Source organism: Engystomops pustulosus, chromosome 4 (genome assembly GCF_040894005.1).
Source record: "Engystomops pustulosus chromosome 4, aEngPut4.maternal, whole genome shotgun sequence".
Taxonomy (NCBI): domain Eukaryota; kingdom Metazoa; phylum Chordata; class Amphibia; order Anura; family Leptodactylidae; genus Engystomops; species Engystomops pustulosus.
This window is the reverse complement of record NC_092414.1, coordinates 225,886,507-225,913,937: the sequence shown is the minus strand read 5'-3', so window position 1 is coordinate 225,913,937 and position 27,431 is coordinate 225,886,507. Positions and strand designations below refer to the sequence as shown.

Below are 27,431 nucleotides of genomic sequence, written 5' to 3'. Positions count from 1 at the left end.
TACCCCCCCTCATACACTGATATATACCCCCCCTCATACACTGATATATACCCCCCCTCATACACTGATATATACCCCCCTCATACACTGATATATACCCCCCTCATACACTGATATATACCCCCCTCATACACTGATATATACCCCCCCTCATACACTGATATATACCCCCCCATACACTGATATATACCCCCCTCATACACTGATATATACCCCCCCTCATACACTGATATATACCCCCCTCATACACTGATATATACCCCCCTCATACACTGATATATACCCCCCCTCATACACTGATATATACCCCCCCTCATACACTGATATATACCCCCTCATCATTTACCCCCTCATACACTGATATATACCCCCCTCATACACTGAAACCCCCTCATACACTGATATATACCCCCCCTCATACACTGATATATACCCCCCATACACTGATATATACCCCCCCATACACTGATATATACCCCCCCCTCATACACTGATATATACCCCCCTCATACACTGATATATACCCCCTCATACACTGATATATACCCCCCTCATACACTGATATATACCCCCCCTCATACACTGATATATACCCCCCATACACTGATATATACCCCCCTCATACACTGATATATACCCCCCTCATACACTGATATATACCCCCCCTCATACACTGATATATACCCCCCTCATACACTGATATATACCCCCCCCATACACTGATATATACCCCCCCTCATACACTGATATATACCCCCTCATACACTGATATATACCCCCCCTCATACACTGATATATACCCCCCCATACACTGATATATACCCCCCTCATATCACTGATATATACCCCCCCTCATACACTGATATATACCCCCCCCCTCATACACTGATATATACCCCCCCCTCATACACTGATATATACCCCCCTCATACACTGATATATACCCCCCTCATACACTGATATATACCCCCCTCATACACTGATATATACCCCCCTCATACACTGATATATACCCCCTCATACACTGATATATACCCCCCATACACTGATATATACCCCCCATACACTGATATATACCCCCTCATACACTGATATATACCCCCCCTCATACACTGATATATACCCCCCCCATACACTGATATATACCCCCCCTCATACACTGATATATACCCCCCTCATACACTGATATATACCCCCCCTCATACACTGATATATACCCCCCCTCATACACTGATATATACCCCCCCCTCATACACTGATATATACCCCCCTCATACACTGATATATACCCCCCCTCATACACTGATATATACCCCCCCTCATACACTGATATATACCCCCCTCATACACTGATATATACCCCCCTCATACACTGATATATACCCCCCCCCCTCATACACTGATATATACCCCCTCATACACTGATATATACCCCCCTCATACACTGATATATACCCCCCCTCATACACTGATATATACCCCCCCTCATACACTGATATATACCCCCCTCATACACTGATATATACCCCCCCCTCATACACTGATATATACCCCCCCTCATACACTGATATATACCCCCCCCTCATACACTGATATATACCCCCCCTCATACACTGATATATACCCCCCTCCTCATACACTGATATATACCCCCCCCTCATACACTGATATATACCCCCCCTCATACACTGATATATACCCCCCCATACACTGATATATACCCCCCCTCATACACTGATATATACCCCCCCTCATACACTGATATATACCCCCCTCATACACTGATATATACCCCCCCTCATACACTGATATATACCCCCCCCTCATACACTGATATATACCCCCCTCATACACTGATATATACCCCCCCTCATACACTGATATATACCCCCCCTCATACACTGATATATACCCCCCTCATACACTGATATATACCCCCCTCATACACTGATATATACCCCCCCTCATACACTGATATATACCCCCCCTCATACACTGATATATACCCCCCTCATACACTGATATATTCCCCCCCTCATACACTGATATATACCCCCCTCATACACTGATATATACCCCCCCCTCATACACTGATATATACCCCCCCTCATACACTGATATATACCCCCCCTCATACACTGATATATACCCCCCCCTCATACACTGATATATACCCCCCCCCTCATACACTGATATATACCCCCCTCATACACTGATATATACCCCCCCCTCATACACTGATATATACCCCCCCTCATACACTGATATATACCCCCCCTCATACACTGATATATACCCCCCCTCATACACTGATATATACCCCCCCTCATACACTGATATATACCCCCCCCTCATACACTGATATATACCCCCCCCTCATACACTGATATATACCCCCCCTCATACACTGATATATACCCCCCCCTCATACACTGATATATACCCCCCCTCATACACTGATATATACCCCCCCTCATACACTGATATATACCCCCCCTCATACACTGATATATACCCCCCCCTCATACACTGATATATACCCCCCCTCATACACTGATATATACCCCCCCTCATACACTGATATATACCCCCCCCTCATACACTGATATATACCCCCCCTCATACACTGATATATACCCCCCCCTCATACACTGATATATACCCCCCCTCATACACTGATATATACCCCCCTCCTCATACACTGATATATACCCCCCCCTCATACACTGATATATACCCCCCCTCATACACTGATATATACCCCCCCTCATACACTGATATATACCCCCCTCATACACTGATCTGTTTCCCAGAGATGTTGGAAATCAGATTGTAGTTTCCATGGGTACAGGTCACATGACTAAGTACCAGAGCACGTGGTCCGCAGTGGAGCGTGAGGGAGACAATAGCGGAGCACGTGCCGCTTCTCTGGGTGTACCAAGATGGCGCCGGCTCCTCGTGACCTGTACACCGCATTGTGTTTCGCCGCCGCTGCCTCAGCTCACCCTGCACGTAACCGCCGCCGCCCCGGACTCACGGCCCGGAAACTGTGACCCGTGTTTAGAAGCTGCCTCAGTGGGACCGGGTGAGAGGACCAAGATGGCGCCGGCTCCATGCACCCGCTCTTACTGCCGCAGTGATAGGGAACAAAGATGGCGGCACATCCGGGAGGGGGCGGTGTTACCATAGTGATCTGGTCCCCTCCCTCCAGGAGGTGTCAGCGCGACTGTGTGACGTCACTGAACTGCGACAGCCCGACCGACGACGACAGCGAGAAAAAAGCGCGGCCCGGCGACCAGAGGAGGGGATGAGAGGACGCGGGGGGCCCTGGAGAGCAGCAGCCGCAGACGTGTGAGTGCGGGGCCCCGGGGAGGAGCACAGCACGGGGCCCCAGCCCGAAGCCCCATTGTACACCGAGCCCTGATAGTACTGCCCACTGTGCCCCCCGAGATCTACTGCCCCCAACACTGTGCCCCCCGAGATCTACTGACCCCAACACTGTGCCCCCCGAGATCTACTGCCCCCAACACTGTGCCCCCCGAGATCTCCTGCCCCACCAACACTGTGCCCCCCGAGATCTCCTGCCCCACCAACACTGTGCCCCCCGAGATCTCCTGCCCCACCAACACTGTGCCCCCCGAGATCTCCTGCCCACAACACTGTGCCCCCCGAGATCTACTGCCCCACCAACACTGTGCCCCCCGAGATCTACTGCCCCCAACACTGTGCCCCCCGAGATCTACTGCCCCCAACACTGTGCCCCCCGAGATCTACTGACCCCAACACTGTGCCCCCCGAGATCTACTGACCCCAACACTGTGCCCCCCGAGATCTACTGCCCCCAACACTGTGCCCCCCGAGATCTCCTGCCCCACCAACACTGTGCCCCCCGAGATCTCCTGCCCCACCAACACTGTGCCCCCCGAGATCTCCTGCCCCACCAACACTGTGCCCCCCGAGATCTCCTGCCCCACCAACACTGTGCCCCCCGAGATCTCCTGCCCCACCAACACTGTGCCCCCCGAGATCTCCTGCCCCCAACACTGTGCCCCCCGAGATCTACTGCCCCACCAACACTGTGCCCCCCGAGATCTACTGCCCCACAAACACTGTGCCCCCCGAGATCTACTGCCCCACAACACTGTGCCCCCCGAGATCTCCTGCCCCCACAACACTGTGCCCCCCGAGATCTACTGCCCCACCAACACTGTGCCCCCCGAGATCTACTGCCCACAACACTGTGCCCCCCGAGACCTACTGCCCCCACAACACTGTGCCCCCCGAGATCTACTGCCCCACCAACACTGTGCCCCCCGAGATCTACTGCCCCCAACACTGTGCCCCCCGAGATCTACTGCCCCCAACACTGTGCCCCCCGAGATCTACTGCCCCCACAACACTGTGCCCCCCGAGATCTACTGCCCCCACAACACTGTGCCCCCCGAGATCTCCTGCCCACAACACTGTGCCCCCCGAGATCTACTGCCCCACCAACACTGTGCCCCCCGAGATCTCCTGCCCCCACAACACTGTGCCCCCCGAGATCTCCTGCCCCCACAACACTGTGCCCCCCGAGATCTCCTGCCCCCACAACACTGTGCCCCCCGAGATCTCCTGCCCCCACAACACTGTGCCCCCCGAGATCTACTGCCCCACCAACACTGTGCCCCCCGAGATCTCCTGCCCCCACAACACTGTGCCCCCCGAGATCTCCTGCCCCCACAACACTGTGCCCCCGAGATCTCCTGCCCCCACAACACTGTGCCCCCCGAGATCTCCTGCCCCCACAACACTGTGCCCCCCGAGATCTCCTGCCCCCACAACACTGTGCCCCCCGAGATCTCCTGCCCCCACAACACTGTGCCCCCCGAGATCTACTGCTCCCCCAACACTGTGCCCCCCGAGATCTACTGCTCCCCCAACACTGTGCCCCCCGAGATCTACTGCTCCCCCAACACTGTGCCCCCCGAGATCTACTGCTCCCCCAACACTGTGCCCCCCGAGATCTACTGCTCCCCCAACACTGTGCCCCCCGAGATCTACTGCCCCACCAACACTGTGCCCCCCGAGATCTCCTGCCCCCACAACACTGTGCCCCCCGAGATCTCCTGCCCCCACAACACTGTGCCCCCCGAGATCTCCTGCCCCCACAACACTGTGCCCCCCGAGATCTCCTGCCCCCACAACACTGTGCCCCCCGAGATCTCCTGCCCCACCAACACTGTGCCCCCCGAGATCTCCTGCCCCCACAACACTGTGCCCCCCGAGATCTACTGCCCCACCAACACTGTGCCCCCCGAGATCTCCTGCCCCACCAACACTGTGCCCCCCGAGATCTACTGCCCCACCAACACTGTGCCCCCCGAGATCTACTGCCCCACCAACACTGTGCCCCCCGAGATCTACTGCCCCACCAACACTGTGCCCCCCGAGATCTACTGCCCCACCAACACTGTGCCCCCCGAGATCTACTGCCCCACCAACACTGTGCCCCCCGAGATCTACTGCCCCACCAACACTGTGCCCCCGAGATCTACTGCCCCACCAACACTGTGCCCCCCGAGATCTACTGCCCCACCAACACTGTGCCCCCCGAGATCTACTGCCCCACCAACACTGTGCCCCCCGAGATCTACTGCCCCACCAACACTGTGCCCCCCGAGATCTACTGCCCCACCAACACTGTGCCCCCCGAGATCTACTGCCCCACCAACACTGTGCCCCCCGAGATCTACTGCCCCACCAACACTGTGCCCCCCGAGATCTACTGCCCCACCAACACTGTGCCCCCCGAGATCTACTGCCCCACCAACACTGTGCCCCCCGAGATCTACTGCCCCACCAACACTGTGCCCCCCGAGATCTACTGCCCCACCAACACTGTGCCCCCCGAGATCTCCTGCCCCACCAACACTGTGCCCCCCGAGATCTACTGCCCCACCAACACTGTGCCCCCCCGAGATCTCCTGCCCCACCAACACTGTGCCCCCCGAGATCTCCTGCCCCCACCAACACTGTGCCCCCCGAGATCTCCTGCCCCCACAACACTGTGCCCCCCGAGATCTCCTGCCCCCACAACACTGTGCCCCCCGAGATCTCCTGCCCCCACAACACTGTGCCCCCGAGATCTCCTGCCCCACAACACTGTGCCCCCCGAGATCTCCTGCCCCCACAACACTGTGCCCCCCGAGATCTCCTGCCCCCACAACACTGTGCCCCCCGAGATCTCCTGCCCCCACAACACTGTGCCCCCCGAGATCTCCTGCCCCCACAACACTGTGCCCCCCGAGATCTCCTGCCCCCACAACACTGTGCCCCCCGAGATCTCCTGCCCCCACAACACTGTGCCCCCCGAGATCTCCTGCCCCCACAACACTGTGCCCCCCGAGATCTCCTGCCCCCACAACACTGTGCCCCCCGAGATCTCTTGCCCCCACAACACTGTGCCCCCCGAGATCTCCTGCCCCCACAACACTGTGCCCCCCGAGATCTCCTGCCCCCACAACACTGTGCCCCCCGAGATCTCCTGCCCCCACAACACTGTGCCCCCCGAGATCTCCTGCCCCCACAACACTGTGCCCCCCGAGATCTCCTGCCCCCACAACACTGTGCCCCCCGAGATCTCCTGCCCCCACAACACTGTGCCCCCCGAGATCTCCTGCCCCCACAACACTGTGCCCCCCGAGATCTCCTGCCCCCACAACACTGTGCCCCCCGAGATCTCCTGCCCCCACAACACTGTGCCCCCCGAGATCTCCTGCCCCCACAACACTGTGCCCCCCGAGATCTCCTGCCCCCACAACACTGTGCCCCCCGAGATCTCCTGCCCCCACAACACTGTGCCCCCCGAGATCTCCTGCCCCCACAACACTGTGCCCCCCGAGATCTCCTGCCCCCACAACACTGTGCCCCCCGAGATCTCCTGCCCCCACAACACTGTGCCCCCCGAGATCTCCTGCCCCCACAACACTGTGCCCCCCGAGATCTCCTGCCCCCACAACACTGTGCCCCCCGAGATCTCCTGCCCCCCGAGATCTCCTGCCCCCACAACACTGTGCCCCCCCAGATCTACTGCCCCCACAACACTGTGCCCCCCGAGATCTACTGCCCCCACAACACTGTGCCCCCCGAGATCTCCTGCCCCCACAACACTGTGCCCCCCGAGATCTCCTGCCCCACCAACACTGTGCCCCCCGAGATCTCCTGCCCCACCAACACTGTGCCCCCCGAGATCTACTGCCCCACCAACACTGTGCCCCCCGAGATCTACTGCCTGCTGCCCCCAACACTGTGCCCCCCGAGATCTACTGCCCCCAACACTGTGCCCCCCGAGATCTACTGCCCCCAACACTGTGCCCCCCGAGATCTACTGCCCCCAACACTGTGCCCCCCGAGATCTACTGCCCCCAACACTGTGCCCCCCGAGATCTACTGCCCCCCCCCCGAGATCTACTGCCCCACCAACTGTGCCCCCCGAGATCTACTGCCCCCACAACACTGTGCCCCCCGAGATCTACTGCCCCCACAACACTGTGCCCCCCGAGATCTACTGCCCCACCAACACTGTGCCCCCCGAGATCTACTGCCCCACCAACACTGTGCCCCCCGAGACCTACTGCCCCCACAACACTGTGCCCCCCGAGATCTACTGCCCCCACAACACTGTGCCCCCCGAGATCTACTGCCCCCACAACGCTGTGCCCCCCGAGATCTACTGCCCCCACAACGCTGTGCCCCCCGAGATCTACTGCCCCCACAACGCTGTGCCCCCCGAGATCTACTGCCCCCACAACGCTGTGCCCCCCCCCCCGAGATCTCCTGCCCCCACAACGCTGTGCCCCCCCCCCCCCCGAGATCTCCTGCCCCCACAAGGCTGTCCCCCCCCCCGAGATCTCCTGCCCCCACAACGCTGTGCCCCCCCCCCGAGATCTCCAGCCCCCACAAGGCTGTCCCCCCCCGAGATCTCCTGCCCCCACAAGGCTGTCCCCCCCCGAGATCTCCTGCCCCCACAAGGCTGTCCCCCCCCGAGATCTCCTGCCCCCACAAGGCTGTCCCCCCCCGAGATCTCCTGCCCCCACAACGCTGTCCCCCCCCGAGATCTCCTGCCCCCACAAGGCCGTTCCCCCCCGAGATCTCCTGCCCCCACAACGCTGTGCCCCCCCGAGATCTCCTGCCCCCACAAGGCTGTGTCCCCCCCCCCCCCGAGATCTTGTGCCCCCCGAGATCTCCTGCCCCCACAAGGCTGTCCCCCCCCCCGAGATCTCCAGCCCCCACAAGGCTGTCCCCCCCCCCGAGATCTCCTGCCCCCACAAGGCTGTCCCCCCCCGAGATCTCCTGCCCCCACAAGGCTGTCCCCCCCCGAGATCTCCAGCCCCCACAAGGCTGTCCCCCCCCCCCGAGATCTCCAGCCCTCACAAGGCTGTCCCCCCCCGAGATCTCCTGCCCCCACAAGGCTGTCCCCCCCCGAGATCTCCTGCCCCCACAAGGCTGTCCCCCCCCGAGATCTCCTGCCCCCACAAGGCTGTCCCCCCCCGAGATCTCCTGCCCCCACAAGGCTGTCCCCCCCCCCCCCCCCGAGATCTCCTGCCCCCACAAGGCCGTTCCCCCCCGAGATCTCCTGCCCCCACAAGGCTGTCCCCCCCCCCCCCCCCCGAGATCTCCTGCCCCCACAAGGCTGTCCCCCCCCCCCCCCCCCGAGATCTCCTGCCCCCACAAGGCTGTCCCCCCCCCCCCCCCGAGATCTCCTGCCCCCACAAGGCTGTCCCCCCCCCCCCCCCCCGAGATCTCCTGCCCCCACAAGGCTGTCCCCCCCCCCCCCCCCCCCCGAGATCTCCTGCCCCCACAACGCTGTGCCCCCCGAGATCTCCTGCCCCCACAACACTGTGCCCCCCGAGATCTCCTGCCCCCACAACACTGTGCCCCCCGAGATCTCCTGCCCCCACAACACTGTGCCCCCCGAGATCTCCTGCCCCCACAACACTGTGCCCCCCGAGATCTCCTGCCCCCCGAGATCTCCTGCCCCCACAACACTGTGCCCCCCCAGATCTACTGCCCCCACAACACTGTGCCCCCCGAGATCTACTGCCCCCACAACACTGTGCCCCCCGAGATCTCCTGCCCCCACAACACTGTGCCCCCCGAGATCTCCTGCCCCACCAACACTGTGCCCCCCGAGATCTCCTGCCCCACCAACACTGTGCCCCCCGAGATCTACTGCCCCACCAACACTGTGCCCCCCGAGATCTACTGCCTGCTGCCCCCAACACTGTGCCCCCCGAGATCTACTGCCCCCAACACTGTGCCCCCCGAGATCTACTGCCCCCAACACTGTGCCCCCCGAGATCTACTGCCCCCAACACTGTGCCCCCCGAGATCTACTGCCCCCAACACTGTGCCCCCCGAGATCTACTGCCCCCCCCCCGAGATCTACTGCCCCACCAACTGTGCCCCCCGAGATCTACTGCCCCCACAACACTGTGCCCCCCGAGATCTACTGCCCCCACAACACTGTGCCCCCCGAGATCTACTGCCCCACCAACACTGTGCCCCCCGAGATCTACTGCCCCACCAACACTGTGCCCCCCGAGACCTACTGCCCCCACAACACTGTGCCCCCCGAGATCTACTGCCCCCACAACACTGTGCCCCCCGAGATCTACTGCCCCCACAACGCTGTGCCCCCCGAGATCTACTGCCCCCACAACGCTGTGCCCCCCGAGATCTACTGCCCCCACAACGCTGTGCCCCCCGAGATCTACTGCCCCCACAACGCTGTGCCCCCCCCCCCGAGATCTCCTGCCCCCACAACGCTGTGCCCCCCCCCCCCCCGAGATCTCCTGCCCCCACAAGGCTGTCCCCCCCCCCGAGATCTCCTGCCCCCACAACGCTGTGCCCCCCCCCCGAGATCTCCAGCCCCCACAAGGCTGTCCCCCCCCCGAGATCTCCTGCCCCCACAAGGCTGTCCCCCCCCGAGATCTCCTGCCCCCACAAGGCTGTCCCCCCCCGAGATCTCCTGCCCCCACAAGGCTGTCCCCCCCCGAGATCTCCTGCCCCCACAACGCTGTCCCCCCCCGAGATCTCCTGCCCCCACAAGGCCGTTCCCCCCCGAGATCTCCTGCCCCCACAACGCTGTGCCCCCCCGAGATCTCCTGCCCCCACAAGGCTGTGTCCCCCCCCCCCCCGAGATCTTGTGCCCCCCGAGATCTCCTGCCCCCACAAGGCTGTCCCCCCCCCCGAGATCTCCAGCCCCCACAAGGCTGTCCCCCCCCCCGAGATCTCCTGCCCCCACAAGGCTGTCCCCCCCCGAGATCTCCTGCCCCCACAAGGCTGTCCCCCCCCGAGATCTCCAGCCCCCACAAGGCTGTCCCCCCCCCCCGAGATCTCCAGCCCTCACAAGGCTGTCCCCCCCCGAGATCTCCTGCCCCCACAAGGCTGTCCCCCCCCGAGATCTCCTGCCCCCACAAGGCTGTCCCCCCCCGAGATCTCCTGCCCCCACAAGGCTGTCCCCCCCCGAGATCTCCTGCCCCCACAAGGCTGTCCCCCCCCCCCCCCCCGAGATCTCCTGCCCCCACAAGGCCGTTCCCCCCCGAGATCTCCTGCCCCCACAAGGCTGTCCCCCCCCCCCCCCGAGATCTCCTGCCCCCACAAGGCTGTCCCCCCCCCCCCCCCCCCGAGATCTCCTGCCCCCACAAGGCTGTCCCCCCCCCCCCCCCCGAGATCTCCTGCCCCCACAAGGCTGTCCCCCCCCCCCCCCCCCCGAGATCTCCTGCCCCCACAAGGCTGTCCCCCCCCCCCCCCCCCCGAGATCTCCTGCCCCCACAACGCTGTGCCCCCCGAGATCTCCTGCCCCCACAAGGCTGGGGGGCACAGTGTTATGGGGCAGGAGATCTCGTTATACACTGCCCCCTCCTTGCTGTACCCCCTTATGTTCTGCCCTCATGTGTCCCAGTCCCCTGCTGCCCCCCATGATGCCATGTTCCCCGGTGGCTCTTGGTAATCTGGTGCTCCCCGTTTTGTGTTGCAGCTCCCCACGATGAGGCACACCCCGGTCCAGCGTCATCTGCCCCCCTTTGATGGCCCCCTCTTCCCTGGGAAGCAGGAGCCGCTCTTCAGCCTCCGGGAGGACGACTGCTGGGAAGAGGAGGAGGAGGAGGAGGTGAAGAGGTGCAGGCCCCCCCCACGCCAGCGCCGAGGCCGGAGACAGCGCCTGCGCTTCCTGCGCTCCCTCTACCTGCGCCTCTACAAGAGGACAATCTCCCTGCCCTTCCACTGGAAGCTATGGGGCAGCCTGGGGGGCCGCCGGAGGCGCGTGGGGGCCCGCAGGGGAGGAGGATCCGCAGGCCTGGACATGGGGAAGGCCCGACGCATGGAGGAGGCGGCACTGGCCAATCACATAGCAGAGGAAGACGCAGGTAAGTGCCCGCTGCATGTACTCCCTCTACACCCCCCATTATCCTCTGCCCCTCGCCCCCCATCATCCTCTGCCCCTCACCCCCATCATCCTCTGCCCCTCACCCCCATCATCCTCTGCCCCTCACCCCCATCATCCTCTGCCCCTCGCCCCCCATCATCCTCTGCCCCTCGCCCCCCATCATCCTCTGCCCCTCGCCCCCCATCATCCTCTGCCCCTCACCCCCATCATCCTCTGCCCCTCACCCCCATCATCCTCTGCCCCTCGCCCCCCATCATCCTCTGCCCCTCGCCCCCCATCATCCTCTGCCCCTCGCCCCCCATCATCCTCTGCCCCTCGCCCCCCCCCATCATCCTCTGCCCCTCACCCCCATCATCCTCTGCCCCTCACCCCCATCATCCTCTGCCCCTCACCCCCATCATCCTCTGCCCCTCGCCCCCCATCATCCTCTGCCCCTCGCCCCCCATCATCCTCTGCCCCTCGCCCCCCATCATCCTCTGCCCCTCGCCCCCCCCCATCATCCTCTGCCCCTCGCCCCCCCCCCATCATCCTCTGCCCCTCGCCCCCCCCATCATCCTCTGCCCCTCGCCCCCCCCATCATCCTCTGCCCCTCGCCCCCCCCCCATCATCCTCTGCCCCTCGCCCCCCCCCCCATCATCCTCTGCCCCTCGCCCCCCCCCCCATCATCCTCTGCCCCTCGCCCCCCATCATCCTCTGCCCCCCCCCATCATCCTCTGCCCCTCGCCCCCCCCCATCATCCTCTGCCCCTCGCCCCCCCCATCATCCTCTGCCCCTCGCCCCCCATCATCCTCTGCCCCCACCCCCATCATCCTCTGCCCCTCGCCCCCCCCCCATCATCCTCTGCCCCCCCCCATCATCCTCTGCCCCTCGCCCCCCCCCCATCATCCTCTGCCCCTCGCCCCCCCCCATCATCCTCTGCCCCCCCCCATCATCCTCTGCCCCCCCCCATCATCCTCTGCCCCCCCCCCATCATCCTCTGCCCCCCCCCCATCATCCTCTGCCCCCCCCCCATCATCCTCTGCCCCCCCCCATCATCCTCTGCCCCCCCCATCATCCTCTGCCCCCCCCCATCATCCTCTGCCCCCCCCCATCATCCTCTGCCCCCCCCCATCATCCTCTGCCCCCCCCCATCATCCTCTGCCCCCCCCCATCATCCTCTGCCCCTCGCCCCCCCCATCATCCTCTGCCCCCACCCCCATCATCCTCTGCCCCCACCCCCATCATCCTCTGCCCCTCACCCCCATCATCCTCTGCCCCTCACCCCCATCATCCTCTGCCCCTCACCCCCATCATCCTCTGCCCCTCACCCCCATCATCCTCTGCCCCTCACCCCCATCATCCTCTGCCCCTCACCCCCATCATCCTCTGCCCCTCACCCCCATCATCCTCTGCCCCTCACCCCCATCATCCTCTGCCCCTCACCCCCATCATCCTCTGCCCCTCACCCCCATCATCCTCTGCCCCTCACCCCCATCATCCTCTGCCCCTCACCCCCATCATCCTCTGCCCCTCACCCCCATCATCCTCTGCCCCTCGCCCCCCATCATCCTCTGCCCCCCCCCATCATCCTCTGCCCCCCCCCATCATCCTCTGCCCCTCGCCCCCCATCATCCTCTGCCCCTCGCCCCCCCATCATCCTCTGCCCCTCGCCCCCCCATCATCCTCTGCCCCTCGCCCCCCCATCATCCTCTGCCCCTCGCCCCCCCATCATCCTCTGCCCCCCCCCATCATCCTCTGCCCCCCCCCATCATCCTCTGCCCCCCCCATCATCCTCTGCCCCCCCCATCATCCTCTGCCCCCCCCCATCATCCTCTGCCCCTCGCCCCCCCCCCATCATCCTCTGCCCCTCGCCCCCCATCATCCTCTGCCCCTCGCCCCCCCATCATCCTCTGCCCCTCGCCCCCCATCATCCTCTGCCCCTCGCCCCCCATCATCCTCTGCCCCTCGCCCCCCATTATCCTCTGCCCCTCGCCCCCCATCATCCTCTGCCCCTCGCCCCCCATCATCCTCTGCCCCTCGCCCCCCATCATCCTCTGCCCCTCGCCCCCCATCATCCTCTGCCCCTCACCCCCATCATCCTCTGCCCCTCGCCCCCCATCATCCTCTGCCCCTCGCCCCCATCATCCTCTGCCCCTCGCCCCCCATCATCCTCTGCCCTCGCCCCCCATCATCCTCTGCCCCTCGCCCCCCATCATCCTCTGCCCCTCGCCCCCCATCATCCTCTGCCCCTCGCCCCCCATCATCCTCTGCCCCTCGCCCCCCATCATCCTCTGCCCCTCGCCCCCCATCATCCTCTGCCCCTCGCCCCCATCATCCTCTGCCCCTCGCCCCCCATCATCCTCTGCCCCCCCCCCATCATCCTCTGCCCCCCCCATCATCCTCTGCCCCTCGCCCCCCCCCCCCATCATCCTCTGCCCCTCGCCCCCCCCCCATCATCCTCTGCCCCTCGCCCCCCCCCATCATCCTCTGCCCCCCCCCATCATCCTCTGCCCCCCCCCATCATCCTCTGCCCCTCGCCCCCCCCCCATCATCCTCTGCCCCTCGCCCCCCCCCCATCATCCTCTGCCCCTCGCCCCCCCCCCCATCATCCTCTGCCCCTCGCCCCCCCCATCATCCTCTGCCCCTCGCCCCCCCCATCATCCTCTGCCCCTCGCCGCCCCCATCATCCTCTGCCCCTCGCCGCCCCCATCATCCTCTGCCCCTCGCCGCCCCCATCATCCTCTGCCCCTCGCCCCCCCCATCATCCTCTGCCCCTCGCCCCCCCATCATCCTCTGCCCCTCGCCCCCCCATCATCCTCTGCCCCTCGCGCCCCCCCCCCATCATCCTCTGCCCCTCGCCCCCTCCCCCTCTTCCCCCCATCATCCTCTGCTTCTCATCGCCAGGTCCAGCACTCGGACTCCCCAACGGTTTCTCCCCTCTTCCTGCGGAGTCCGATGCCATCCTCATCAGCAACGTGTGCAGCATCCAGACACAGGACGGAACCGCCCCAAATGGACCGCACAGCCATGGAGGACTAAGCCCCAGCACCGAGAAGGAGGCCCCGACCCCGGCACTAACCGAGGAGCACGTGGCCTGTGTGCAGAGTGAGTCACCTACCGACCCCACATGTACTGTATTATACCCCAGAGCTGCACTCACTATTCTGCTGCTGGTGCAGTCACTGTGTACATACATGACATTACTTATCCTGTACTGATCCTGAGTTACATCCTGTATTATACCCCAGAGCTGCACTCACTATTCTGCTGCTGCTGGTGCAGTCACTGTGTACATACATGACATTACTTATCCTGTACTGATCCTGAGTTACATCCTGTATTATACCCCAGAGCTGCACTCACTATTCTGCTGCTGGTGCAGTCACTGTGTACATACATGACATTACTTATCCTGTACTGATCCTGAGTTACATCCTGTATTATACTCCAGAGCTGCACTTACTATTCTGCTGCTGGTGCAGTCACTGTGTACATACATGACATTACTTATCCTGTACTGATCCTGAGTTACATCCTGTATTATACCCCAGAGCTGCACTCACTATTCTGCTGCTGGTGCAGTCACTGTGTACATACATGACATTACTTATCCTGTACTGATCCTGAGTTACATCCTGTATTATACTCCAGAGCTGCACTCACTATTCTGCTGCTGGTGCAGTCACTGTGTACATACATGACATAACTTATCCTGTACTGATCCTGAGTTACATCCTGTATTATACCCCAGAGCTGTACTCACTATTCTGCTGCTGGTGCAGTCACTGTGTACATACATGACATTACTTATCCTGTACTGATCCTGAGTTACATCCTGTATTATACCCCAGAGCTGCACTCACTATTCTGCTGCTGGTGCAGTCACTGTGTACATACATGACATTACTTATCCTGTACTGATCCTGAGTTACATCCTGTATTATACTCCAGAGCTGCACTCACTATTCTTCTGCTGGTGCAGTCACTGTGTACATACATGACATTACTTATCCTGTACTGATCCTGAGTTACATCCTGTATTATACCCCAGAGCTGCACTCACTATTCTGCTGCTGGTGCAGTCACTGTGTACATACATGACATTACTTATCCTGTACTGATCCTGAGTTACATCCTGTATTATACTCCAGAGCTGCACTCACTATTCTGCTGCTGGTGCAGTCACTGTGTACATACATGACATTACTTATCCTGTACTGATCCTGAGTTACATCCTGTATTATACCCCAGAGCTGCACTCACTATTCTGCTGCTGGTGCAGTCACTGTGTACATACATGACATTACTTATCCTGTACTGATCCGGAGTTACATCCTGTATTATACCCCAGAGCTGCACTCACTATTCTGCTGCTGGTGCAGTCACTGTGTACATACATGACATTACTTATCCTGTACTGATCCTGAGTTACCTCCTGTATTATACCCAGAGCTGCACTCACTATTCTGCTGCTGGTGCAGTCACTGTGTACATACATGACATTACTTATCCTGTACTGATCCTGAGTTACATCCTGTATTATACTCCAGAGCTGCACTCACTATTCTGCTGCTGGTGCAGTCACTGTGTACATACATGACATTACTTATCCTGTACTGATCCTGAGTTACATCCACCTCCTGTATTATACCCAGAGCTGCACTCACTATTCTGCTGCTGGTGCAGTCACTGTGTACATACATGACATTACTTATCCTGTACTGATCCTGAGTTACATCCTGTATTATACCCCAGAGCTGTACTCACTATTCTGCTGCTGATGCAGTCACTGTGTACATACATGACATTACTTATCCTGAGTTACATCATGTATTATACCCCAGAGCTGCACTCACTATTCTGCTGCTGGTGCAGTCACTGTGTACATACATGACATTACTTATCCTGTACTGATCCTGAGTTACATCCTGTATTATACCCCAGAGCTGCACTCACTATTCTGCTGCTGCTGGTGCAGTCACTGTGTACATACATGACATTACTTATCCTGAGTTACATCCTGTATTATACCCCAGAGCTGCACTCACTATTCTGCTGCTGGTGCAGTCACTGTGTACATACATGACATTACTTATCCTGTACTGATCCTGAGTTACATCCTGTATTATACCCCAGAGCTGCACTCACTATTCTGCTGCTGCTGGTGCAGTCACTGTGTACATACATGACATTACTTATCCTGTACTGATCCTGAGTTACATCCTGTATTATACTCCAGAGCTGCACTCACTATTCTGCTGCTGGTGCAGTCACTGTGTACATACATGACATTACTTCTCCTGTACTGATCCTGAGTTACATCCTGTATTATACCCCAGAGCTGCACTCACTATTCTGCTGCTGGTGCAGTCACTGTGTACATACATGACATTACTTATCCTGTACTGATCCTGAGTTACATCCTGTATTATACCGCAGAGCTGCACTCACTATTCTGCTGCTGGTGCAGTCACTGTGTACATACATGACATTACTTATCCTGTACTGATCCTGAGTTACATCCTGTATTATACCCCAGAGCTGCACTCACTATTCTGCTGCTGGTGCAGTCACTGTGTACATACATGACATTACTTATCCTGTACTGATCCTGAGTTACATCCTGTATTATACCCCAGAGCTGCACTCACTATTCTGCTGCTGGTGCAGTCACTGTGTACATACATGACATTACTTATCCTGTACTGATCCTGAGTTACATCCTGTATTATACCCCAGAGCTGCACTCACTATTCTGCTGCTGGTGCAGTCACTGTGTACATACATGACATTACTTATCCTGTACTGATCCTGAGTTACATCCTGTATTATACCCCAGAGCTGCACTCACTATTCTGCTGCTGGTGCAGTCACTGTGTACATACATGACATTACTTATCCTGTACTGATCCTGAGTTACATCCTGTATTATACCCCAGAGCTGCACTCACTATTCTGCTGCTGGTGCAGTCACTGTGTACATACATGACATTACTTATCCTGTACTGATCCTGAGTTACATCCTGTATTATACTCCAGAGCTGCACTCACTATTCTACTGCTGGTGCAGTCACCGTGTACATACATGACATTACTTATCCTGTACTGATCCTGAGTTACATCCTGTATTATACTCCAGAGCTGCACTCACTATTCTGCTGCTGGTGCAGTCACTGTGTACATACATGACATTACTTATCCTGTACTGATCCTGAGTTACATCCTGTATTATACCCCAGAGCTGCACTCACTATTCTGCTGCTGGTGCAGTCACTGTGTACATACATGACATTACTTATCCTGTACTGATCCTGAGTTACATCCTGTGTTATACCCCAGAGCTGCACTCACTATTCTACTGCTGGTGCAGTCACCGTGTACATACATGACATTACTTATCCTGTACTGATCCTGAGTTACATCCTGTATTATACCCCAGAGCTGCACTCACTATTCTGCTGCTGGTGCAGTCACTGTGTACATACATGACATTACTTATCCTGTACTGATCCTGAGTTACCTCCTGTATTATACCCCAGAGCTGCACTCACTATTCTGCTGGTGAATGCTTCCACTGTTAAGTACGATCGCCCCTTTGCTGTTCTGTATATTTTCTGGCTTTTGGGAATGAGGAGTAATAATCAGATGTCGCTGGTTGTGGGTTACAGGAATCTTTGTCCCTTTGGTCTCAGCAGATTCTGTGTAATTCCTGCAGCATATTTGTACATGCAGAGACTACATTTCCCAGGATGCCTTGCACAGCTTCCCATCGTGTATTGCAGTGCAGCCCAGTAAGATATGACCTCCCTGGTGTCCAGGCTCCGTGCCAGTCATTGATGTGACTGCATCCCCCGGGGGCCCTGCAGGGGGCGCTCTCAGTGCATCTGATGCCTTTCTTTTGGTTAATCATTGTTTCCCTTTCAGTCCTGGCCATAAGTCCTGAGAGTGACCCAATCTCCTCCTGTCACATGATGTGTCCCTCTGCTCTGTCAGATGTTTATCACATCCAGAGATACAAGTGCAATCATATTATGGGGAGCAGAAGCTTTTATTGTCAGGTGGGAGGAGTTACTGCAGCCAGTCAGTATCTGCAGGACCTCTCCTTCTTCTCCAGGACCTCTGCAATTCTCCCTGGCGGCTCTCACTCACCTCCTGCACCAGATCCTGACTGATCGCCGTCCATTCCTGCACTATCACTGCTGCATTCTGTCACAATGTGTTGGTTTTGTTTGTCCCCCGTCTCCTTGTGATTGACCACAAGTTCTCAATGGGATAAGATCCGGGGAGTCTCCGGGCCATGGACCCAGAATCTCTGTGTTCTGTTCCCGGGCCATGGACCCAGAATCTCTGTGTTCTGTTCCCGGGCCATGGACCCAGAATCTCTGTGTTCTGTTCCCGGGCCATGGACCCAGAATCTCTGTGTTCTGTTCCCGGGCCATGGACCCAGAATCTCTGTGTTCTGTTCCCGGAGCCATGGACCCAGAATCTCTGTGTTCTGTTCCCGGAGCCATGGACCCAGAATCTCTGTGTTCTGTTCCCGGAGCCATGGACCCAGAATCTCTGTGTTCTGTTCCCGGGCCATGGACCCAGAATCTCTGTGTTCTGTTCCCGGAGCCATGGACCCAGAATCTCTGTGTTCTGTTCCCTGCACCATTTAGTTCTCCCCTTTATGGCCGGTGCTCCATCATGCTGGAGGAGGCTCTGCTCATCACCATCTGCTCCTGGAGGGTCGGGAGAAGCGGCTCCTGGAGGACATTCTGCTCCATTCTTTATTCATGGAGGTGTTATTAGGCGATACCCCCCCCCCCACATGAATGGCTGCAGGAGCTTTACAGGTGCAGGAGACAGGACTGGGGGCATCACTCACCTTGTCTTCTCCAACACTCGGAAAGGGGATTCATCAGAGACAATGCCCTTCCCCCAGTCCTCAGCGTCCACTCCCTGCACCTCCTGCAGAATATCCGTCTGTCCCCCGGTCCTCAGCGTCCACTCCCTGCACCTCCTGCAGAATATCCGTCTGTCCCCCAGTCCTCAGCGTCCACTCCCTGCACCTCCTGCAGAATATCCGTCTGTCCCCCAGTCCTCAGCGTCCACTCCCTGCACCTCCTGCAGAATATCCGTCTGTCCCCCAGTCCTCAGCGTCCACTCCCTGCACCTCCTGCAGAATATCCGTCTGTCCCCCAGTCCTCAGCGTCCACTCCCTGCACCTCCTGCAGAATATCCGTCTGTCCCCCAGTCCTCAGCGTCCACTCCCTGCACCTCCTGCAGAATATCCGTCTGTCCCCCAGTCCTCAGCGTCCACTCCCTGCACCTCCTGCAGAATATCCGTCTGTCCCCCAGTCCTCAGCGTCCACTCCCTGCACCTCCTGCAGAATATCCGTCTGTCCCCCAGTCCTCAGTGTCCACTCCCTGCACCTCCTGCAGAATATCCGTCTGTCCCTGATGGTTCCTGGAGAGAAGCGGCTTCTGTGCTGCCCTCCTGGACACCAGGCCTTGCTCCAGGAGTCTCCGCAGTGTCACAGTGCGTGCAGATGCCTCACACCTGCTGCTGCCATTCCTGAGCTCTGCGATGCTGGGAGCCCCATCCCCAAGCTGAGACACTTGTAAGAGACGCTCCTGGCGCTTGCTGCTCCTTCTTGGGCTCCTGGAACCTTTTTGGTAACAATGGAGCCTCTCTCCTTGGATTCCTTGATGATGCGATAGATCGGTGACTGAGGTGACATCTTTCTCGCTGCGATACTCTTCCCTGTTCGGCCAGTTTTGTGCTGGGGTGCGCGCGGCGGTCTGTGCTGGCGCTGGGGTGCGCGCGGCGGGCTGGGGTGCGCGCGGCGGTCTGTGCTGGCGCTGGGGTGCGCGCGGCGGTCTGTGCTGGCGCTGGGGTGCGCGCGGCGGTCTGGGGTGCGCGCGGCGGTCTGTGCTGGCGCTGGGGTGCGCGCGGCGGTCTGGGGTGCGCGCGGCGGTCTGTGCTGGCGCTGGGGTGCGCGCGGCGGTCTGTGCTGGCGCTGGGGTGCGCGCGGCGGTCTGTGCTGGCGCTGGGGTGCGCGCGGCGGTCTGTGCTGGCGCTGGGGTGCGCGCGGCGGTCTGTGCGGGTCGCTTTAGATTACTGCAGTGTCTGTCCTGAGGTAAGTGACGCCATTGTCTCCTTTCAGGTATTCTAGACCAATTTCTCCAGACGTACGGCAGCCTCATCCCGCTGGGGACCGACGAGGTGTTGGACAAACTTGAAGATGTGTTCCAGCAGCCGTTCTCCACCCCATCCAGGTAGGTGCAGGGCCCCCTCCTCCTCTCTGTCCCGGGCAGGTGCGGGGCGGCCCCCTTCCTCCTCTCTGTCCCGGGCAGGTGCGGGGCGGCCACCTTCCTCCTCTCTGTCCCGGGCAGGTGCGGGGCGGCCCCCATCCTCCTCCTCTCTGTCCCGGGCAGGTGCGGGGCGGCCACCTTCCTCCTCTCTGTCCCGGGCAGGTGCGGGGCGGCCCCCATCCTCCTCCTCTCTGTCCCGGGCAGGTGCGGGGCGGCCCCCATCCTCCTCTCTGTCCCGGGCAGGTGCGGGGCGGCCCCCATCCTCCTCCTCCTCTCTGTCGCGGGCAAGTTCGGGGCGGCCCGCATCCTCCTCCTCCTCTCTGTCCCGGGCAGGTGCGGGGCGGCCCCCATCCTCCTCCTCCTCTCTGTCCCGGGCAGGTGCGGGGCGGCCCCCATCCTCCTCCTCCTCTCTGTCCCGGGCAGGTGCGGGGCGGCCCCCTTCCTCCTCTCTGTCCCGGGCAGGTGCGGGGCGGCCACCATCCTCCTCTCTGTCCCGGGCAGGTGCGGGGCGGCCCCCATCCTCCTCCTCCTCTCTGTCCCGGGCAGGTGCGGGGCGGCCCCCATCCTCCTCCTCCTCTCTGTCCCGGGCAGGTGCGGGGCGGCCCCCATCCTCCTCCTCCTCTCTGTCCCGGGCAGGTGCGGGGCGGCCCCCATCCTCCTCCTCCTCTCTGTCCCGGGCAGGTGCGGGGCGGCCCCCATCCTCCTCCTCCTCTCTGTCCCGGGCAGGTGCGGGGCGGCCCCCATCCTCCTCCTCCTCTCTGTCCCGGGCAGGTGCGGGGCGGCCCCCATCCTCCTCCTCCTCTCTGTCCCGGGCAGGTGCGGGGCGGCCCCCATCCTCCTCCTCCTCTCTGTCCCGGGCAGGTGCGGGGCGGCCCCCATCCTCCTCCTCCTCTCTGTCCCGGGCAGGTGCGGGGCGGCCCCCATCCTCCTCCTCCTCTCTGTCCCGGGCAGGTGCGGGGCGGCCCCCATCCTCCTCCTCCTCTCTGTCCCGGGCAGGTGCGGGGCGGCCCCCATCCTCCTCCTCCTCTCTGTCCCGGGCAGGTGCGGGGCGGCCCCCATCCTCCTCCTCCTCTCTGTCCCGGGCAGGTGCGGGGCGGCCCCCATCCTCCTCCTCCTCTCTGTCCCGGGCAGGTGCGGGGCGGCCCCCATCCTCCTCCTCCTCTCTGTCCCGGGCAGGTGCGGGGCGGCCCCCATCCTCCTCCTCCTCTCTGTCCCGGGCAGGTGCGGGGCGGCCCCCATCCTCCTCCTCCTCTCTGTCCCGGGCAGGTGCGGGGCGGCCCCCATCCTCCTCCTCCTCTCTGTCCCGGGCAGGTGCGGGGCGGCCCCCATCCTCCTCCTCCTCTCTGTCCCGGGCAGGTGCGGGGCGGCCCCCATCCTCCTCCTCCTCTCTGTCCCGGGCAGGTGCGGGGCGGCCCCCATCCTCCTCCTCCTCTCTGTCCCGGGCAGGTGCGGGGCGGCCCCCATCCTCCTCCTCCTCTCTGTCCCGGGCAGGTGCGGGGCGGCCCCCATCCTCCTCCTCCTCTCTGTCCCGGGCAGGTGCGGGGCGGCCCCCATCCTCCTCCTCCTCTCTGTCCCGGGCAGGTGCGGGGCGGCCCCCATCCTCCTCCTCCTCTCTGTCCCGGGCAGGTGCGGGGCGGCCCCCATCCTCCTCCTCCTCTCTGTCCCGGGCAGGTGCGGGGCGGCCCCCATCCTCCTCCTCCTCTCTGTCCCGGGCAGGTGCGGGGCGGCCCCCATCCTCCTCCTCCTCTCTGTCCCGGGCAGGTGCGGGGCGGCCCCCATCCTCCTCCTCCTCTCTGTCCCGGGCAGGTGCGGGGCGGCCCCCATCCTCCTCCTCCTCTCTGTCCCGGGCAGGTGCGGGGCGGCCCCCATCCTCCTCCTCCTCTCTGTCCCGGGCAGGTGCGGGGCGGCCCCCATCCTCCTCCTCCTCTCTGTCCCGGGCAGGTGCGGGGCGGCCCCCATCCTCCTCCTCCTCTCTGTCCCGGGCAGGTGCGGGGCGGCCCCCATCCTCCTCCTCCTCTCTGTCCCGGGCAGGTGCGGGGCGGCCCCCATCCTCCTCCTCCTCTCTGTCCCGGGCAGGTGCGGGGCGGCCCCCATCCTCCTCCTCCTCTCTGTCCCGGGCAGGTGCGGGGCGGGTCTGTTCCGGGTACTGGGCTCGCTGTATACCGTGTGTGTTGATGTTCTGCAGGAGGGCGGTGGTCCAGCACGTCATCCAGTCGTACCAGCGTCTCCCCGGAAATAACCTGGTGCGCAGCTTCCGTGTTACATACAAGAGGCACGTGCTGAGCATGGACGACCTGGGAACACTGTACGGCCAGAACTGGCTCAATGACCAGGTCAGTACATGATGGGAGTTGTAGTGTAGAGACGTGTGTGTCACACGTGGAGTAACGTCTTCTCTTCTCAGGTGATGAACATGTACGGAGACTTGGTCATGGACGCCGCCCCAGACAAGGTCAGTGTCGCTTCCTCGCTGCTCCTGGCCCCTCTCCCCGCCCTGGCCCCTCGCCCCATGCGGTGCCTTTCAGTGTCACCCCCTCGCCCTGCCTTTCATCTGTCACTGTCTCTTTCCTGACAGGTTCACTTCTTCAACAGTTTCTTTTATGACAAACTGAGGACAAAAGGATATGAAGGAGTCAAAAGGTGGACGAAAAACGTAAGTATTATTGTCCACGACTTCTATCCTGCCCTAATAAGAGCTGGAGACTTGGGCTCTGGGAGGGAGGCGGCCGCCGCCGTGGGCTCTGGGAGGGAGGCGGCCGCCGCCGCCGTGGGCTCTGGGAGGGAGGCGGCCGCCGCCGTGGGCTCTGGGAGGGAGGCGGCCGCCGCCGCCGTGGGCTCTGGGAGGGAGGCGGCCGCCGCCGTGGGCTCTGGGAGGGAGGCGGCCGCCTGTGTGACATCACATGACCAGGGCCGTGCGCCTGTGTATTAGGCCCTGTATGCCCATTTCTATGTTTCTGAATATTTTGGGATGCAGTAATTGTATGGAGCTTGTCCATGGTGGCCGCTGGGGGGGCTGGTGACGACGCGTGGCCGCTGGGGGCGCTGGTGACGACGCGTGGCCGCTGGGGGGGCTGGTGACGACGCGTGGCCGCTGGGGTTCCTGAGCGTCTCCTCTTGCTTGCAGGTGGATATCTTCAGTAAGCAGCTGCTGTTGATCCCCATCCACCTGGAGGTCCACTGGTCTCTGGTCTGTGTGGACGTCTCTAAGCGGACCATTACTTACTTCGATTCCCAGCGCACCCTGAACAGGCGCTGCCCCAAGGTAGGTCCTCTCCCCATCAGTGTACTGCCTTGTGTAGTAGAGTCTTCTGGTCAGTATCCGCCTGCAGCCTTCCCGCTCTCTAGGCTTCTGTTACTTTCTTTACTGTTAGTGTGCACTGTGCAGCTTTACACCAGCACTTTCCTGCACAAAACAACAATATAAAGGAAAGTTGTGTCCCTTTGGTAACGTAAAACGCTTCCTCTTTCCAGCACATAGCCAAATATCTCCAGGCTGAAGCGGTGAAGAAGGAGCGACCAGAGTTTATTAATGGCTGGAAAGGATACTTCAAAATGGTATGTGGTCAGAGGTCAGGCAGTGGTGGGGGCCCCGGGGTTAACGCTCACGGTTCTCTTACTTTTCAGAATGTTGCGCGGCAGAATAACGACAGTGACTGTGGGGCGTTTGTGCTGCAGGTGAGAGCTCTCTGCTTCCTCGTGTCGTCTATCACATCCCGGCTGACCATAACTTTGCTCCATCATGTTCTCTCTCTGACAGTACTGCAAATTCCTCGCCTTGGAGCTCCCGTTCACGTTCGGGCAGCAGGACATGCCAAAACTCCGGCGCCAGATGTACAAGGAGCTGTGTCACTGCAGGTTGACCATGTGAAAGGACTGAGCCAGGATCTCGAGGGTCCTCTGTGACGTGTTACTGCCCCCCCCCCCCCCCCCCCCATGCGTGGACTGCGGAGGGTCCTCCACCACCCGCCCCGCACAGGCTCCGTTTTGAGCTTTCACTTGTAAATTGATTTGTGGAGTCCAGGTTTTTTTTTTTTTTTTTAACAAGATGCCCCCCCCCCCCCTTTCCATGGTCCATCCCAGCCCCCATCCCTCCTCCCCTTGTACCAGCGGACCGCCCACGTCCAGACCTTCTGAAAGCAGCCCCTCTTCTTCTTCATGTACTATTTTTTTTTTTTTTTTTTTGTTCTTTTTTGTATTTTTTTTTTTCTTATTTAAACTGTTTCTGGGGAAAAAAATTTGTAGGATTTTTGTTTTTTTTTTTGTCAGAAAACAGAAAAATAAAAAATGAATAAAAATGTTCTATAGAAAAAAATTTAAAAAAAAACCCTTGTCCGTTCAATTGTTCGCTATTGAATTGTGGGTAAAGTTGGATGAAACTGTCAATTTTGGAGAAGTTCTACGGGTCAGTTTTTTTTAAACTTTAAAAAAAGATTTTCAAATTGACAATCCAGAAAAAACAAATGAATCGCAATAAAAAAAAAAAAAACACTTTAGGACCCCCCCCCCCCCCCCATGTCATTGTGCCACGAAAGGTATTTAACCTGTTAAGCCACCAGGATGTTGGGGAACGTCGTGTTGAGTTTGTGTTTCGGCCACCGTGACGTTCCCCAAGGTCCTGGAGATCAGACGGGATCAGAATCGGGAGGCCGCCTGTATGTGACCGCCTCTGCTGGGATTGCTGTGGTCGCGATCCGGCTCTTTAACTCTTTAGGTGCCACGGTCAACCACGACTGCAGAGCCTAAAGGTGTCGTCCACCTGGCGATCTGTAGTCAGACATAAGAAAGCTTTATCAATGGGAAATCACCGTACTGACCGATAAAACATAAGTAACGGATTATTTCTGCTATTTGGTGCATAAAACAGAAAAAAACACGTAGCACATGACCTTTCGGCAGATGGGGATTTCCCGCCATTGAAAGCCCCAACACCATTGGGCTCTGGATCAACAGCCGCCACCGCGGGACAACCCGCCAATGAGCCCGACACTCTGGTGGCCCCACCCTAAGCCATGGCCCAAACAATGCAGCGACACACACGGGTCACCCATCTTCCCCACATCTTACTGGCTCCGCCCTCTTACCTTTATCCCAGAGGGGTCTCCCCATCACCACCACATATGCCAATGGCAACCCCAAACATTTTGACATTTTTAACATTTTGAGTCTGGATGGGACTGGCAGGCACACCCGCGCTCCGTACCAACCAAAGGCGGCTCAGAGACTCTTAGCCAAACTTGTAACCTTGCACAAACGTGACATGGATACTTTGTGACAAGATATACATCACGTGGACACCTAGAAGATTTGCTTTAGGTCTCCTACCTTTGGTTGTTAGCACCGCCCCCCCCATATTCTAAAACCCCGTTTGTTGTGTCTTGTATATACCCATCCTAGTGTGACTTACCTAGTGTAACTTACCTAGTGTAACCTTCCGTAGCTTTCCCTACTACCACATATGGGACGTCATGTCTCTCCTGCACATTCAGTGTAAGAGCCTTCATGCCCCACACACGAGAGGGCAGATTCTCCACCGCTTACATAGCAAACACATAATCATAGCCACGTTACATAAGACTCACGTCTGCGCACAACATATGCCCCACCAATCACTACCCCACCTGGTTCCATAGCCGCCATCTGGACCGCAAGGCCGGAGGTGTCTATAGGCGTGCACAAATCCTTGCAGCATACAGTCCTGGCTTCATCTATGGACCCCAGTGCTCGATACGTTTTCTTTAAACTGTCATAGGCCAATAATTAGTACACCATTGGTAACATCTATTCTCCTAGTCCACTGCGGCATCTCTACGCTGCGGAGGCTGGCGCAGTTTGCGGATGGCTCACAGATCATATTGGGGGCAGATTTACTTACCCGATCCTGTCACGATCCCGCGGTGCGCTGTCTGACAAGGATTCGGGTCTGCCACGATTCACTAATATGGTGCGTCCGAGTTCTTGCATCTGTCACTTGTGCGCTGAGGTCGGCCGGAGTTCACCTTCTTCTTCCCGGTGCATGTGAGTGCTTGACCTTGCGACACAATTCTTTCTTTAAATTCCGCAGTTTGTCCAAATCCGTCAGGTTGTCCGTCGGCCACGCCCCTCGATTTCTGTCGAGCCGATGTGCCACAATCTGATCGCGTGCCCCAAAATCCTGGGGCAATTCGGCGTAAAATGGAAATATTCAGAAAACCGGACGGAATCCCGGTCCTGCGGACCCTTAGTAAATGAGCCCCATTGGGTGGAGATTTTAGTCTCTCCTTTGAACCTTCACTAGACTCTACATGGGGTACGTCCGCCATTCCACTGGGTCACCTGAATAGATCGAGGAGATCACTGAAAGAAATGCATCTGATTGACTTGTGGAGATCTTACACCCCCATCATAAGGACTATTCATACCAGTCCTCAGCGCAGGACACATCACCTGTTTCTCTCTCACCACCTTATTGACCTGATACCTAAATGTTCCATAGATGACTCCCTATGGTCTGATCATGCGCCAGTAGTGGGATCCATAGCGGCCTCCACACCGCGCATCAACACATGGAGACTCACGGAGAACCTACTAAATGACTCCTATGTGTTACAGCCATTCCTTACAGATCACTCTATCCAAAACTCAACATTAAAAGGTGATATTAGGGGTGTCCTGATGTCCCATGGCTCGCGCCTTTAACCCCTTAACGCTCTGCGCCGTAGCTCAATGGTGCAGAGATGCAGGGACT

At 59.5% G+C, this 27,431-nt stretch overlaps 1 protein-coding gene across 1 annotated transcript; it reads left to right on the top strand.

Annotated features, from left to right (window-relative positions):
* The first annotated feature begins 2,966 nt into the window (after positions 1-2,966).
* Positions 2,967-24,744, top strand: SENP3 (SUMO specific peptidase 3). Its single transcript, XM_072150076.1, has 11 exons — positions 2,967-3,351; positions 11,024-11,411; positions 14,315-14,515; positions 20,560-20,671; positions 22,893-23,040; positions 23,112-23,159; positions 23,283-23,360; positions 23,832-23,969; positions 24,179-24,262; positions 24,332-24,382; positions 24,465-24,744. The coding sequence occupies exons 2-11, from the start codon at positions 11,033-11,035 to the stop codon at positions 24,573-24,575; spliced, it is 1,350 nt and encodes a 449-aa protein (XP_072006177.1). The 5' UTR covers positions 2,967-3,351; positions 11,024-11,032; the 3' UTR covers positions 24,576-24,744.
* Positions 24,745-27,431: the final 2,687 nt, after the last annotated feature.